The sequence below is a fragment of the Hemiscyllium ocellatum genome, chromosome 23 (assembly GCF_020745735.1).
Source record: "Hemiscyllium ocellatum isolate sHemOce1 chromosome 23, sHemOce1.pat.X.cur, whole genome shotgun sequence".
Lineage (NCBI taxonomy): Eukaryota > Metazoa > Chordata > Chondrichthyes > Orectolobiformes > Hemiscylliidae > Hemiscyllium > Hemiscyllium ocellatum.
The window spans coordinates 54280557-54296302 of record NC_083423.1 but is presented as its reverse complement, the minus strand read 5'-3'; the positions used below and the strand labels follow the sequence as shown (position 1 = coordinate 54296302).

General features: G+C 43.6%; 1 protein-coding gene across 2 annotated transcripts in view; it reads left to right on the top strand.

Moving 5' to 3' along the window:
- The window catches only part of itpr2 (inositol 1,4,5-trisphosphate receptor, type 2), a 266776-nt gene extending 254655 nt beyond the window's left edge, over window positions 1-12121 (top strand). For both annotated transcript variants that reach the window (XM_060843021.1, XM_060843020.1), the window contains 3 exons: window positions 747-907; window positions 4193-4354; window positions 8914-12121. In XM_060843021.1, coding sequence (XP_060699004.1) covers window positions 747-907; window positions 4193-4354; window positions 8914-9003 — 413 coding nt within the window. In that variant the 3' untranslated portion in view covers window positions 9004-12121. The remainder of the gene's footprint in view (window positions 1-746; window positions 908-4192; window positions 4355-8913) is intronic.
- The last annotated feature ends 3625 nt before the right edge of the window (window positions 12122-15746 follow it).

Below are 15746 nucleotides of genomic sequence, written 5' to 3'. Positions count from 1 at the left end.
TATGTCTGCTGTGTGTCCATCCTGGTGGGTAGAGTGTGAGCATACTTACTAACCTTATAGTGCAGTAAGAGGCCATTTGGCCCATTGAGTCTGCACTGACCCTCCAAAGAGCATTGTACCCAGACCTAAATCCCTATCCCATCCTGTATTCACCATGATTAACCCACCACCCTGGGCACTATGGAATGGCCAATTCACCTAACCTGCACATCTTTGGACTGTGGGAGGAAACTAGAGCAACTGGAGGAAACCCACGCAGAAACTGGGAGCATGTCCACACAGTGTCACCCAAGGCTGGAATTGAACTCAGGCCTCTGGCAATGTGAGGCAGCAGTGCTAACCATCCTGCCATTGTGCCACCCTGGAATATGTCCAACCCCATGTTAGTAGCTCTCCTGAGACTCCTGTGTCTTCATTGTGTGAACGTATGAGCCCAGTGATCAGAGTTCTAATTGCATAACCTCTCTGCTTCAACCCATTTGACAATTCCAGCCTGTTGGTTTGCTTTTGGTGCTGATGTCTTGCTGGAGGATAGGCCCTAAATAAGACCCAGTTACGTTAGTATAAGCAACTTGATGAGAAAATAGATGAATACCCCTGAGCTCCCCCAAGTGTACATCCATGTGGAGGGTAAAGCTTAGCCATTCTGGTCAAACCCAGTGCTTCAAGGACCAAACCATCAGCAAGCCCAAGACTAATTCACAAATACAAATAGCTAATGAATTCTTGTGAACTTTTGTTTGCAGGGCTTGAAAGAGACAAGTTTGATAACAAGACGGTTTCTTTTGAAGAGCACATCAAGGTTGAACACAATATGTGGTATTATTTATATTTCATCGTCTTAATCAAAGTCAAAGATCCGACTGAGTACACTGGACCTGAAAGTTACGTGGCGCAAATGATCAGGGTAAGTCCTGTGACATCCAGTGGGATAATCTAATGCTGCTAGTTTATCACTAGGTCTTTGAGCCTGAGGAGTTATTCAGTGTGAGAAAGCCAAGGTCAATCTAGTTAACATGCTACCATCCTGGTAATCTAAGAGTGGTATTGTTGGCCAGGATTGCAACAGTCAATCTCTATCCATTAGTCTGCTACAAATACAGATGTGACCCAGGGACAATACCAGTGTTTGGAAATTGCAGTTGTAATGGTACATGTTCCTATTGAGCATGCTGTAACTTCCCAGGGATAAAGTCTTCCACTGGGCCTCCGGGCAGCTCTGTCTGTGGTCTTTTGTTCCTGGCAAACTGCCCACGCAACATACGTGTGACTTGACATGCCATTGTTGCCTGTTAACAGTAGGGCTGTGTTGACAGTGCAGGTTGAGAGTTGGAGAGAGTGAGCCTGTTTTCGTTTTTTTGGAAGTAGGCCTGTTAGAATGGCCACTTAGGTTTCTAACTCGGCATCCCGGCCTCCAAGTGTTCAAACCCCTTCGACTCCCATGCCTACACACTCCCTCTCAGACTGCCCTCTGTCCCCTTGCCTCACCACAGCCCTCACCTAGGTTGGCACAATGAGGTCTTCAGATTCCATGCAATTTAATGCAAAATATTTCAAATTCCGTAAGAAACGAATCAATCTCCCATTACTCATTTCATCCGATACAAAAAATACATTCTGCAACGTAGAAGAAACATGTCCTTGTAATCTTATTAGTGTCTGTCAGCAAACAAGAAACTATATCAAGGGGACAGTTTTTGTTATTGTGACTCCTTGTGACTCTCAGTTGTTGTCAGAGTAATGTATTGAGTCCTGTGCCAAAACCAATTAGCACTTGAAATTCAGCCAATTGTTAACAGGCTCGGCTGTACGAACAGTGAGCTACTGTCTGGGAAAGAAAGAACAGTAGGTTCTCATTTCAGAATGCCTGTCAGTCAGTGTAAGGGAGCTGTTCCGTCTGTTTCAACCCAGTATTGATCCCTTTCAAGATTGGTTGTTTTTCAAAGTATCAAAATCAGTTTTTTTTTCCTTAATCAACCCTAACCATTTAAATCACAGTAGAAAAGATGCCAGCACAGGCTGACAGCAAAGCTTTGTTATCTATAGTATCACTATATCATGGTGCTTTCTCTAATGGGAAAAGTACTGTAATGCATGTGAACAAATACACAAGGCTGGTCAATGTAGGGCTGTTTTAAAGATTGTGGAAACAAGGCACTTAAGTCAGAATTAAGCTATAGATCAACCAGAAACTGAATAAATGGTCATGTCCTGTTCTTGCTTTCCAGTATAGGCAGTTGTTGGGTCATATAAAACTTGAATCCTACTGGGAAAAAAAAGACCCATGCTGTTGAAACTTTATATTGAGACATGAATTAGGAGCAAGAGTAGCCACTCAAGCCTACTCTGACAGTCAGTAAGATCATGGCTGATCTACATTACTCCACTTTCCTGAATATCTTTCACTCCCTTGCTTATTAAGAATCTGTCTACCCCAGCCTTAAAAAAAGATGCAAAGATTCTGCTCCACTGATTTTTGACAAAGAAAATTCCAAAGGCACTCAACCCTTTGTGATTTGTTTTTTAAAAGTCTTCCTTTTCTCTATCTTTAACAGTGACTCTTTATTTTTAAACAATGACTCCTTGTTCTAGTAGGAAATGCCATTTCCACACCCACTCTGTCAAACCCCCTCAGGATATTGTATATTTCAGTCAAGTCAGCTTTTGATCTTCAAAACTCTGACACGTACAAGATTACCTTGACCAAAGCTTTTCACAAATTTTGCTAAATTTCAAAGCATCACAACCATTTATCCTGGAGGAGATAGGGTTACTGAGTGTGGTTCATGTGTAGAATGAACTGCCAGAGGAAGTGGTGGAAGCAGATACAATTACAAAGTTTAAAAGACATTTGGATAAGTACGTGAATAGGAAAGGTTTGGAGGGATATGGGCCAAATGCAGGCAAGTGGGACTACTTTAGTTTGGGAATATGATCGGAATGGACTAGTTGGACCAAAGGGTCTGTTATCCGTGCTGTATGACCCAATAACAGTTTCTTCAGATCTTCATTCCTATATTTTCAACTGACATGGAAAAAAATGATATCGAATTTTTTAAAAATTATGTTCTATTGCTCTCTCAATATGAAGTAAAATTTCCCATGGCATTATCTGAAGAAAAGCTGAGTTTTACTATTCTAAGTAGTTGTGAATTTGATTATATTTCTGTGAAGTAACTCAGAGCATTTATCTACATTAAAGACACTACACACCTCCATACTTTTAATTAAACATGATCCTGTTTTCTTTTCATGAGACTAGAGTTATCAAGCAATCGTTGTTAAAAATGACGTAGGATGGGAGACTCTCAGAAATCTACAAAACTCTAACAGGACTCAGCAGGATAAACACAGGAAGGATGTTCCCAGTGACCAGGGAGTCTAGAACCAGGGGTCCCGTTTTAAGGATGCTGGGTAGGCCTTTCAGGTCTGAGATGAGAAGCAGAGTCTTCACCCAGAGTGTAGTCAGCCTGTGGAATTCTCTATTACAGAAAGTGGTTGATTTTCAAGAAGAAGTTAGATATAGTCCTGAGAGCAAAAGAAATCAAAGAGTATGAAGAGAAAGAGGAAACAGGAGACTGAGTTGGGTGATTAGCCATGGTAGAGCAGGCTCGAAAGGCTGAATGGCCTACTCCTACTCTATTTTTGGTGTTTCTATAAATTTCCAGCACTAATTTATATTTAAGTTTCCAACATCAGAACAGTGACTGCAGTTCGAAAAACACTCGGCTTTAATTCGTGACTTACCGAGATCATTAACGGCTTTCTTCCATTCATGGGTTGAACATGACAGACGGTGCAGTAGCTCAGTGGTTAGCACTTCTGCCTCACAAGTGCCAGGGACCCAGGTTCAATTCCTGTCTCAACAGACTATCTGTATTGAGTTTGTACCTTCTTCCCGTATCTGCGTGGGTTTCCTCCGGGTGCTCCGGTTTCCTCCCACAGTCCAAAGATGGGCAGGTTAGGTGAATTGGCCTTGATACACTACCCCGTAGTGACCAGGGGTGTGAAGACAAGTTGGAAAATAGGATAGGTCTGGGTGGAATGTTGTTCGGAGGATTGGTGCAGACTCAATGGGGCGAATGGCCTCTATCCGCACTGAGGAGATTCTATAATTAACAGATCCCAATTAGACAAAGGAACTCCAAGCTCCATTCTTAAATCCCTCACACACTTCCACGGTTGATTTCAGGAGAAGAACCTGGATTGGTTCCCCCGGATGCGTGCCATATCATTGGTCAACAACGAAGGTGATAGCGAACAGAACGAAATCCGAAGTTTGCAGGATAAGTTGGAGTCAACCATGAACCTGGTGATGCAACTATCCAGCCAGCTGTCCGAGCTGAAGGAACAGGTAAAAAAAAAAATACTGTCTAGAAACATTGGTGCTGGGGGCTAGGGGGAGCTTGGTGAAACAGCCAGGTGAAGAAGAAATTATTTTATTGTGATCTTAACCTGAAGAGGGAGGTGAAAGCAGATTCAGACCCCACCTGGAGTATTTATGACCACTGCTGTCCACCATACCTTCAATAGGATCTACTGGGGCTTGAAGGGAACACAATACAATGGATTAGATTGAAATACTGATGAAGGGCCCTGCCCAAAACATTGCCTCTCCTGCCCCTCTGAGGCTGTGCTTTTTTCCAGCTCCACATTTTATCAACACTGATGTTCCAGCACCTGCAGTCCTCACTATCTCAGAGACTGAAATACTTAAATTACAAGAAGCGATGAAACAAACTGTGGTTATATTCCCTCGGTTTTCGAGTTTTTAAAAGATCAGTGGTGAATTGAAAGGAAATATTTCTTGGGGGAAAAAAAAACAAAGAACTGCGGATGCTGGAAATCAGATATAAAATCAGAAATTGCTGGAAAAGCTCTGCAGGTCTGGCAGCATCTGTGGAGAGAAAGCAGAGTTAATGTTTCAGGAGAGGGAAATCAGGAGGGCAAAACGGGGACATGAGATAGCTTTGGCAAATAGAATTAAGGACAATCCAAAGGGTTTTGACAAATATATTAAGGACAAAAGGGTAACTAGGGGGAGAATAGGGCCCCTCAAAGATCAGAGGAGAAAGTGAGGACTGCAGATGCTGGAGATCAGAGCTGAAAATGTGTTGCTGGAAAAGCGCAGCAGGTCAGGCAGCATCCAAGGAGCAGGAAAATCGACATTTAGGGTATAAGCCCTTTCTTCAGGAAGGGCTTATGCCCGAAACGTCGATTCTCCTGCTCCTTGGATGCTGCCTGACCTGCTGCGCTTTTCCAGCAACACATTTTCACTCCTCAAAGATCAGCAAGGCAGCCTTTGTGTGAAGTCACAGAAAACGGGGGAGATACTGAATGAATATTTTGCATCAGTATTTACTGTGGAAAAGGATATGAAAGATATAGACTGTAGGGAAATAGATGGTGACATCTTGCAAAATGTACAAATTACAGAGGAGGAATTGCTGGATGTCTTGAAACGGTTAAAAGTGGATAAATCCCCAGGACCTGATCTGGTGTACCCAAGAACTCTGTGGGAAGCTAGAGAAGTGATTGCTGGGCCTCATGCTGAGATATTTGTATCATCGATAGTCACAGGTGAGGTGCTGGAAGACTGGAGGTTGGCAAATGTGGTGCCACTGTTTAAGAAGGGTGGTAAAGACAATCCAGGGAACTATAGACCGGTGAGCCGGACCTCAGTGGTGGGCAAGTTGTTGGAGGGAGTCCTGAGGGACAGGATGTACATGTATTTGGAAAGGCAAGGACTGATTGGGGATAGTCAACATGGCTTTGTGCGTGGGAAATCATGTCTCACAAACTTGATTGAGTTTTTTGAAGAAGTAACAAAGAAGATTGATGAGGGCAGAGCAGTAGATGTGATCTATGTGGACTTCAGTAAGGTGTTCGACAAGGTTCCCCATGGGAGACTGATTAGCAAGGTTAGATCTCTTGGAACACAGAGAGAACTAGCCATTTGGATCCAGAACTGGCTCAAAGGTAGAAGACAGAGGGTGGTGGTGGAGGGTTGTTTTTCAGACTGGAGGCATGTGGCACTCCACTGGTCACAAGGATCGGTGCTGGGTCCTCCACCTTTTATCATTTACATAAATGATTTGGATGCGAGCTTACAAGTACAGTTAGTAAGTTTGCAGATGACACCAAAATTGGAGGTGTAGTGGACAGCGAAGAGGGTTACCTCAGATTACAACAGGATCTGGACCAGATGGGCCAGTGGGCTGAGAAGTGGCAGATGGAGTTTAATTCAGATAAATGCGAGGTGCTGCGTTTTGGGAAAGCAAATCTTAGCAGAACTTATACACTTAATGGTAAGGTCCTAGGGAGTGTTGCTGAACAAAGAGACCTTGGAGTGCAGGTTCATAGCTCCTTGAAAGTGGAATCGCAGGTAGATAGAATAGTGAAGAAGGCGTTTGGTATGCTTTTCTTTATTGGTCAGAGTATTGAGTACAGGAGTTGGGAGGTCATGTTGCGGCTGTACAGGACATTGGTTAGGCCACTGTTGGAATATTGCGTGCAATTCTGGTCTCCTTCCTATCGGAAAGATGTTGCGAAACTTGAAAGGGTTCAGAAAAGATTTACAAGCATGTTGCCAGGGTTGGAGGATCTGAGCTATAGGGAGAGGCTGAACAGGCTGGGGCTGTTTTCCCTGGAGCGTCAGAGGCTGAGGGGTGACCTTATAGAGGTTTACAAAATTATGAGGGGCATGGATAGGGTAAATCGGCAAAGTCTTTTCCCTGGGATTGGGGAGTCCAGAACTAGAGAGCATAGGTTTAGGGGAGGGGGAAAAGATATAAAAGAGACCTAAGGGGCAACTTTTTCACGCAGAGGGTGGTACGTGTATGGAATGAGCTGCCAGAGGATATGGTGGAGGCTGGTACAATTGCAACATTTAAGAGGCATTTGGATGGGTATATGAATAGGAAGCGTTTGGAGGGATATGGGCCGGGTGCTGGCAGGTGGGACTAGATTGGGTTGGGATATCTGGTCGGCATGGACGGGTTGGACCGAAGGGTCTGTTTCTGTGTTGTACATGTCTATGACTACTCACCCTTCTTCAGAACTGATTGTAGCCAGGAAAAAGTTGGTATATTTTATTTTTCTTTCTTTTTCTGAGGAGATTCTAATCATCCTCTGTTTATTTTTTTTATTCTAAATCTCCTGTTTATAGGGGTTTTTTCCCCTTTCCTTATATTTTGTTAGTTTTCCAAAAAAACCCACATTACCTCCTAACAGCAATAGTGCTTATTTATTCCCCAGCCCCCATGTTGTGTGTGTGTGTGTGTGTGTGTGTGTGTGTGTGTGTGTGTGGAGGTGTGTGTGTGTGGGTGGAGGTGTAGGACACAAGGAAGAGCAACAATTGCGTAAATCTTCATTTATATTCCACCACCAGGACGAAAGGAAACACCAGAGTGGCCTGTGACAAGCAGTACCCTTCTCGACAAAGGGTGTTGCTAAATGTTCAAAAGAGTGAAGGGGAGGGCAGGGATTAAATCAAAATTGAGTCGGAAGGGGAAATGAAACAGGCAAAAGTGAGAACTGCAGATGGAGGTTAGAGGCAAAATTAGAGTGGTGCTGGGAAATCACAGCAGATCAGGCAACATCCAAGGAGCAGGAATATCGATATTTTGGGCAGGAGCCCTTCATCAGGAATCATCAGTTTCCTCGTGAAGGGCTCCTACCCGAAATTTCGATATTTCTGCTCCTCGGAAGCTGCCTGACCTGCTGGTGAAATAAAACACTCCACTCCCTGCAGAAGGTTTGTGTATAGGCTAGAGGAGGGGTGGGGGAGGTAGGACGGTAAACAGTAGGTGGACATTGGAGCCCAGAGAGAGAGAAAAACAGATGGGAGCAGAAAAAGTCTGGGGGAATGAATAGCTGTTAATGGGGGACCGTTTGTGGCTGACGCCGATGTGATGACAGGGCCTGGTGCCACGGGGTTGATGGAAGGTCATGGGAGAAGGTGCTTCAAGCCCTAAAATTATTGAACAAGGTGCCGTTCTTCCTATATGCACCGAGGAGCACTGGATCACCACAGCAAGCCTGAGACACAGATGCTGCTCAGGGAACAGGAAGCAGGCAGCTAGAAACTTGGGGTCATTTTTGTGAACAGAGCATGTGTCTTCTGCAAAGCTGTTAGCCAGTCTGTGTTTCATCTCCTCAATCTAGAGGAGACCGAGAGGTTATTTCTGTTCACTAAGGAACCTAGGACCTAGGGAGAAGAGTCTTAAAGTTTTAGCCAGGCCATACCAAAGGCCTGGTGAAATATTGGAACACTGTACCACAAACAGCAATTGATGCTGGGTCACTTCTGAATTTTAAATCTGGGATCAGTGTAGCTTTGTCTCGCGACAAACTAAGGGATGGGGGAACATGCAGAGAAAGGAAATTAGGTCACAGATCAGGGATTATAGAATGATGAAACAAGGTTAAGGAGCTGAATGGTTTCCTCTTGTTCCTATAAAGTTAGAAAAATGGAAGGTTCCTCTTCTAGAGTAGTGGTAGCATCAAATAAAAACAAAGGGGAGGCAGGGAGGGGAGGGGGCTTTGTGATGCAGTGGTAGTGTTCCTGCCCCTTGTTCAAGTCCCACCTGTTCCGGAGGTGTGTAATAACATCTCTGAATAATAACATCTCTGAACAGGTTGATTATGAAAATAGGTTAAATAAAAAGAAGCTGATGGAGATGGAGGTGTCTATTGTGGCACAGTGATAGTTTCCCTGCCCTTGGACTGAAAGGCCTGGGTTCGTATCCCACTTACTCCAGAGGTGTGTAATAACATCTCTGAACAGATTGATGAGAAAGATAGGTTCAATTAAGATTTTTCAGAGCTGTGGAGAAATTGGAGATCTCGTTTCCGGAGAGCTGGCAAAGCTTTACTGCTATTTTTGATGCAGTTTTTTCTTTTCCTCTGCAGATGACCGAGCAACGAAAGAACAAGCAACGCCTGGGCTTTCTGGGGCCAAACACACCTCAGCTGAACCATCACGTCGCTGCACCACATTGAGGGCCAATGGGACATTGACGTTTGGAACACAATTCCACCAGATTGCATTCTGGGGGCAAATAAGGTTGTCGTTGAGACACCAGCTCCATTTAGAAGAAAAATACCTTAAATAACTGGATTTGAAGCCATTTGGAAAGTTCGACATGGCCTAACTTATTATCTATCGTGGTGATGTTGTCCACAACTTCCAAACATTGCCTTCCTACTGGTGCATTCCTGCCAGCCAGCTTCCCTAGCATTCCATTTGTCTTCCTCATGATCCTAATCCGCCTCCCACACTTCACATCCACCATCAAAATACTCAATGTTGTTGTCTCACTCCTGATTGCAAGATTGTGGAATTATTTTTTGTTTATTAATCCATGTGGGCATCATTGGCTAAACCAATATAATTTGCCCAGATGGCATTTAAGAGCTAACCACGTTGCTATGGGTCTGGAGTCACATGTAGGCCAGACGAAGTAGGACAGCAGATTCCCTTCCCTATAAGAACATTAATGAATCAGGGTTTTTTTGTCATCATTACCATTTTCTTTTAATTCCAGATCTTTGAGTTCAAATTCAACCATCTGTGATGATCAGATTTTAACCTGGGTCCCCAGCTTACTAATCCATGACAATACCACTATACCATCGACTCTGTTTATTCGTTCTCGGGATGTGGGCATTGGCAACATTTATCTCCCATTCCTGGTTCCCTTTAAGAAGGTGGTAGTGGCCATCCTCTCAAATTCATTGTGTGTAGCAGTAGTAGCCTTCAAAGAAATGTAAAGGATTTTGACTCTATAATAATGAATGGACAATAGCATATGACCAAGCCATGATGGTGTGAGAAAACTGGGGAAGGGGAACTCTGCAGTGTCCTTGCTTTTAGTAACTGCAGCAGATCACAGTTTCAGGTGAAGCTTTGGCAAGACGCTGTGGTGTATTCTGTATGTGTAGGTGATACATTCACATTGCATGGTTGTGAAAGATGAAGCCAAAGGTTAAGGTGCCAGTCAATGTTGCTCTGCTGTGGTAGGTATTAAGCTTCTTGTGTTGCTGCTACTACTGTCATCCAATCAAATGGAAAGAATGCTACCATATACTTTATCCTGTATCTCCTTGGTGCTGCAGTTATTTTAGGGAATTGGCAGGTTAACTGTTTCCCACTGAACTCCCTGTCTCTGATCTGCTCTGGTAGCGATGACATTGATGTGATTGGCCAGTCGAACCTCTGCCTGACTGCCTGGATGTTGATGGGCGGGGGGTGGGCTTCAGTAGCAGTGATGCCTTTGAATGTCAGGGATGGTTGTTAGATTCGCTCTTCTTGAAGATGGTGATTGCATGGCCCTAGGGTGGTATGTTATTCCTTATCAATTATTGTCCCAAACCTGAGAGTGTTAGGGCATTGCTGTAGATAGACATGAGCTGTGTCAGTGTCTGAGGAATGGCATTCAGTACTGAACATTTGTGCGATCATCAGTAAAGGGGTTTTTTAATGAATTAATTGGAGATAGGTGAATCTCCTGCAGCAATATTCAAGAACTAGGATGATTCACCTCCAACAACCATTGTACCAGGTGTAATCCAACCTATTGAGAGTTTACCCCCCTGATCCAGTTTTGCTAGGCTGTTTGAGCCCACACTCAGTCAAACGTAGCCTTGATGTCAAGGGCCATTGCTGTCATCTCACCTCCAGAGTCCGGTTTCTTTGGCCATCTTTGGACCAAGATTATCGTGAAATCAGGAGTCAGATAGTCCTGTCAGATTCCTTCCATCATTTTTGAACATCTGTCAGAGGGGTATTCTCTCTGCATTCAGTTTCACAAATTTACCTGATCCTTCCTACTTGCCATAAATGCCATGTACTGTCACAGGATCAGTATACACTTTCTTCACAGTTGTTGTGCTGAGTGGCTTGGTGGGGGGTGGGAATCTTGCAGGGTGTGGGGTTCCCATATATCTGTTGCCTTTGTCTTTCTAGCTGGTGGTGATTGTTGGTTTGGAAGGTGCTGTCTAAGGAGCTTTGGATTCCTATCGTGTAGATATTACATACTGCTGCTCCGGGGCATCAGTGATGGAGAGTGAGTGTTGAAAGTGGGGGGTTTAATGGGAAATGAGTTTTTCCTGGATGGTGTCGAGCTGCTTGAGTGTTGTTGGCTTTGTACTTATGTAGACAAATGGGGAGTATTTCTTGCGCTTTGTAGAATTCCAGCAGGATTCCTAGTCTGTGCGGTCAATTTGTGATTTTACATTGTGTCTGTCGAAAAGGTTGGGTTAATTGAGTTAAAGTGTAAATCGGCAATCTTCAGGGTCCTGCAGCCGACTTGTGAACTTCAAGTCCGGACTCTGCATTGCACATCCTGCAGTGAATTGTGAGACAATACTGAGTATTTTAGCCAGAGTCAGTGGAGTCCATGCACCAGTCACACGTTGCCAAATATTTGATTCCTGGGGGCAACTGGAACAAAACAAAATGAGTAATTTCAACCAATGTGTGATTCCACATGATGTATATTTGAACTGTGGTGGAAAGCCTATATTGTGAGCTAAACTGGTTTGATTCAAGAGGAGAGAGAGGCAAGTCAAAGCAATAACAAAGAATGTTTCATACTCTGGGAATGAAGAACGTATCCAGTTTGGGATTATCCAGAATGCTGGGAATTACACTGCCAAGTTCCCGGCTACACATCTTGACTAAAGTCACTTTTGTTTTCTTAAAACCACTTTTGAATGTATCTAACCTTTTGAGGTTTAACTTGCAAAGGTACTAAAGCAGAAAAAGTATTTTTTATGCTCTGAACCAATTGTACTACAAAGGGTGTATGACATTTAAAGGTTGAATTTGTACATTAATGGTGGTAATCATGGAGATATTTTGCTGCACCAAGAAGCTGAAATGGTTTGATTTTTTTCTTTTTTTAAAAAAATGTGGTATTTATATGGTTTTAATTTGAATATGTTGCATGAACTGCAAAATAGTTAAGAGGCAATGCAACTCTCCAATTCAATCATCATTTGTGAGTCTTTCTAACTGGGTTTTATTTGTATGTCCTTTTAAAAAGAGGGGAAATCTTAACTGGTTCTGACTGGATGTTGTGTTTTTATCTGAAACTAATAAAGCTTATCTTTTTTTAAGTGAAGGGGAGTGTTTAATGCAAAACACAAAATACTACAGATGCCAGAAATCTGAAATTAAAACAAAATGCTGGAGGAACTCAGTAGGTCTGGCAGCATCTATGAAAGTGGAGTCACAAATAGGGTGGTGAAGAAGGCAGTAGATACACTTAATGGCATCACTTAAGAAACCACCAGGCAGGACATACCACCAATGCTTCACTGGAGAGACTCACTGATGGTGTTACCTCGTCATGGTGACGAAACATCTAAAAACAAACCTTCCAGCTCAGCGAGCTAACTTACATACTAGTTTTAGATTCCTGTACCAAGGGGAAAAGCTGCTGGCTATCAATACCTCTCATGATTTTGTAGACCTCTATCTGGTCAACCCTCAGTCTCCTATGATGCAGGAATAAAGTCCCACCCTATCCAACCTCTCCTTACAATTCAAACTGATTCTGGAGGACCACCGTCTCTGTAAGTAGTGGGAGTAGGGAGGGAATTGGCATTTTGTTCCCGTCTGCCAGGGTGATATTCAGCAGAATCCGGGGAATTCAAAGGCAGAAAGGAGTTTTCATTTCTCAGCATCTTCTGCTGGACTGGCAGTACCAGGAGTTGATGCTGAGCGAGTGGGAGTGGCAGCAGCATCAGCAGTAGCCTTTAAGGGGCTGAGGGAAACCTGAGGATTTCAGTGTGGAAGAACAGGGGAATATCCATCTGCTGGTGTCCGAGTCCAAAAGCCAGGAATCCTCACTGCAACAAACCAGGCGAAGGGAGGAAGAAGGTTTCTGATCTGAGGCATATTAGACAGTCAGGTAGTCTGCTATGAAATGTTGTCAACAGAGAGACCAGATCCTAAACTGAAATGGGATAAATATTTGATAAAGTGGATTATAAACTGAGCAGATGAGATTACAGGAAAAATGATCAGTGGGAGGGAGCAAACGGACCTCTCTTGCACTAAGGACTCTCTCACTCCCCTTTCCTGTAGCAAGTCTAAGTTCAATGAATAGTTTCAAAATGTTGGAGCTGTACCTGGGTTGATTAGTCCTGCCCTGTGTGTGTACTGCCCAAACACCGAGCTCACTGCTCTCTGTCCCATTCCACTGGTTGGGTCAGTCAGTTTTTGATGTGTGCAGTCCAAGTAGAGATTAGCCCGGACTGGTTTAATTTGGATTGATTTGATTTGATTTATTTATTGTCACGTGTCTTGTTACAAAATACAGTGAACAACACGGTATAGTGTCACCACTCTCTGGCACCATTTTAAAGTTAAAAAATCACGCAACACCAAGTCATAGTCCAATAGGGTTATTTGGAAGTACTAGCTTTCGGAGTGCTGCTCCTTCACCAGGTAGCTGTGAAACAGGATCAGAAGACACAGAATTTATAGCAAAAGACCACAGTGCGATGCAACTGAAATGATATATTGAACAAACTTAGATTGCTGTTAAGTCTTGCATCTTTTAGAATGGGTTGCAGGTTTCGATTCATTAACATGTAAATCCCAGAACTTCTTTTTAAGTCACATTCTCAAGATAACCTTGAGTTATATGATTTTTAACTTTGTCCACCCCAGTCCAAAACCAGCTCCTCCACATCATGGCACCATTTCAGAGCACAGAAAAATAACCCAAAACATAGAATATAAAGGCAGAAAAAAATAAAGAAAAAGTGTTCAACTTCATCCACAGCAACATAGAGTCAGAGAGATGTACAGGATGGAAACAGACCCTTCGGTCCAACCCGTCCATGCTGACCAGTTATCCCAACCCAATCTAGTCCCACCTGCCAGCACCCAGCCCACATCCCTCCAAACCCTTCCTATTCATATACCCATCCAAATGCCTCTTAAATGTTGCAATTATACCAGCCTCCACCACTTCCTCTGGCAGCTCGTTCCACACACGTACCACCCTCAGCGTGAAAACGTTGCCCCTTATGTCCCTTATATATCTTTCCCCTCTCACTCTAAACCCATGCCCTCTAGTTCTGGACTCCTGGCCCTAGGGAAAAGACTTTGGCTATTTATCCTATCCATGCCCCTCATAATTTTGTAAATCTCTATGAGGCCTCCAACGGTCCAGGCAAAACAGCCCACCCTGTTCAGCCTCTCCCCATAGCTCAAATTCTCCAACCCTGGTAACATCCTTGTAAATCTTTTCTAAACCCTTTCAAGTTTCACAACATCTTTCCGATAGGAAGGAGACCAGAATTGCATGCAATATTCCAACAGTGACCTAACAAATGTCCTGTACAGCCACAACATGACCTCTCAACTCCTGTACTCAATACTCTGACCAATAAAGGAAAGCATATCAAATGCCTTCTTCACCATCCTATCTACCTGCAACTCCACTTTCAAGGAACTATGAACCTGCACTCAAAGATCTCTTCGTTCAAGGACGCTCCCAAGGACCTTACCATAAAGTGTATAAGTCCTGCTAAGATTTGTTTTCCCAAAATGCAACACCTTGCATTTATCTGAATTAAACTCTATCTGCCACTTCTCAGCCCATTGGCCCATCTGGTCCAGATCCTGTTGTAATCTGAGGTCACCCTCTTCGCTGTCCACTACACCTCCAATTTTGGTGTCATCTGCAAACTTACTAACTGTACCTCTTATGCTCACATCCAAATCATTTATGTAAATGACAAAAGGTAGCGGACCTAGGCACTCCACTGGTCACAGGCCTCCAGTCTGAAAAACAACCCTCCACCACCACCCTCTGTCTTCTACCTTTGAGCCAGTTCTGGATCCAAATGGCTAGTTCTCCCTGTATTCCATGAGATCTAACCTTGTTAATCAGTCTCCCATGGGGAACCTTGTCAAACGCCTTAACGAAGTCCATATAGATCACATCTTCTGCTCTGCCCTCATCAATCTTCTTTGTTACTTCTTCAAAAAACTCAATCAAGTTTGTGAGACATGATTTCCCACGCACAAAGCCATGTTGACTATCCCTAATCAGTCCTTGCCTTTCCAAATTCATGTACATCCTATCCCTCAGGATTCCCTCCAACAACATGCCCACCACTGAGGTCAGGCTCACTGGTCGATAGTTCCCTGGATTGTCTTTACCACCCTTCTTAAACTGTGGCACCACATTTGCCAACCTCCAGTCTTCCGGCACCTCACCTGTGACTATTGATGATACAAATTTCTCAGCAAGAGGCCCAGCAATCACTTCTCTAGTTTCCCACAGAGTTCTCGGGTACACCTGATCAGGTCCTGGGGATTTATCCACCTTTACCCGTTTCAAGGCATCCAGCACTTCCTCCTCTGTAATCTGGGCATTTTGCAAGATGTCACCATCTATTACCCTACAGTCTGTATCTTCCATATCCTTTTCCACAGTAAATACTGATGCAAAATATTCATTTAGTATCTCCCCCATTTTCTGTGGTTCCACACACAGGCTGCCTTGCTGATCTTTGAGGGGCCCTATTCTCCCCTTAGTTCCCCTTTTGTCCTTAATATATTTGTAAAATCCCTTTGGATTCTCCTTAATTCTATTTGCGAACGCTATCTCATGTTCCCTTTTTGCCCTCCTTATTTCCCTCTTAAGTATACTCCTACTGCCTTTATACTCTTCCAAGGATTCACTTGATCTATCCTGTCTATACCTGACATATGCTTC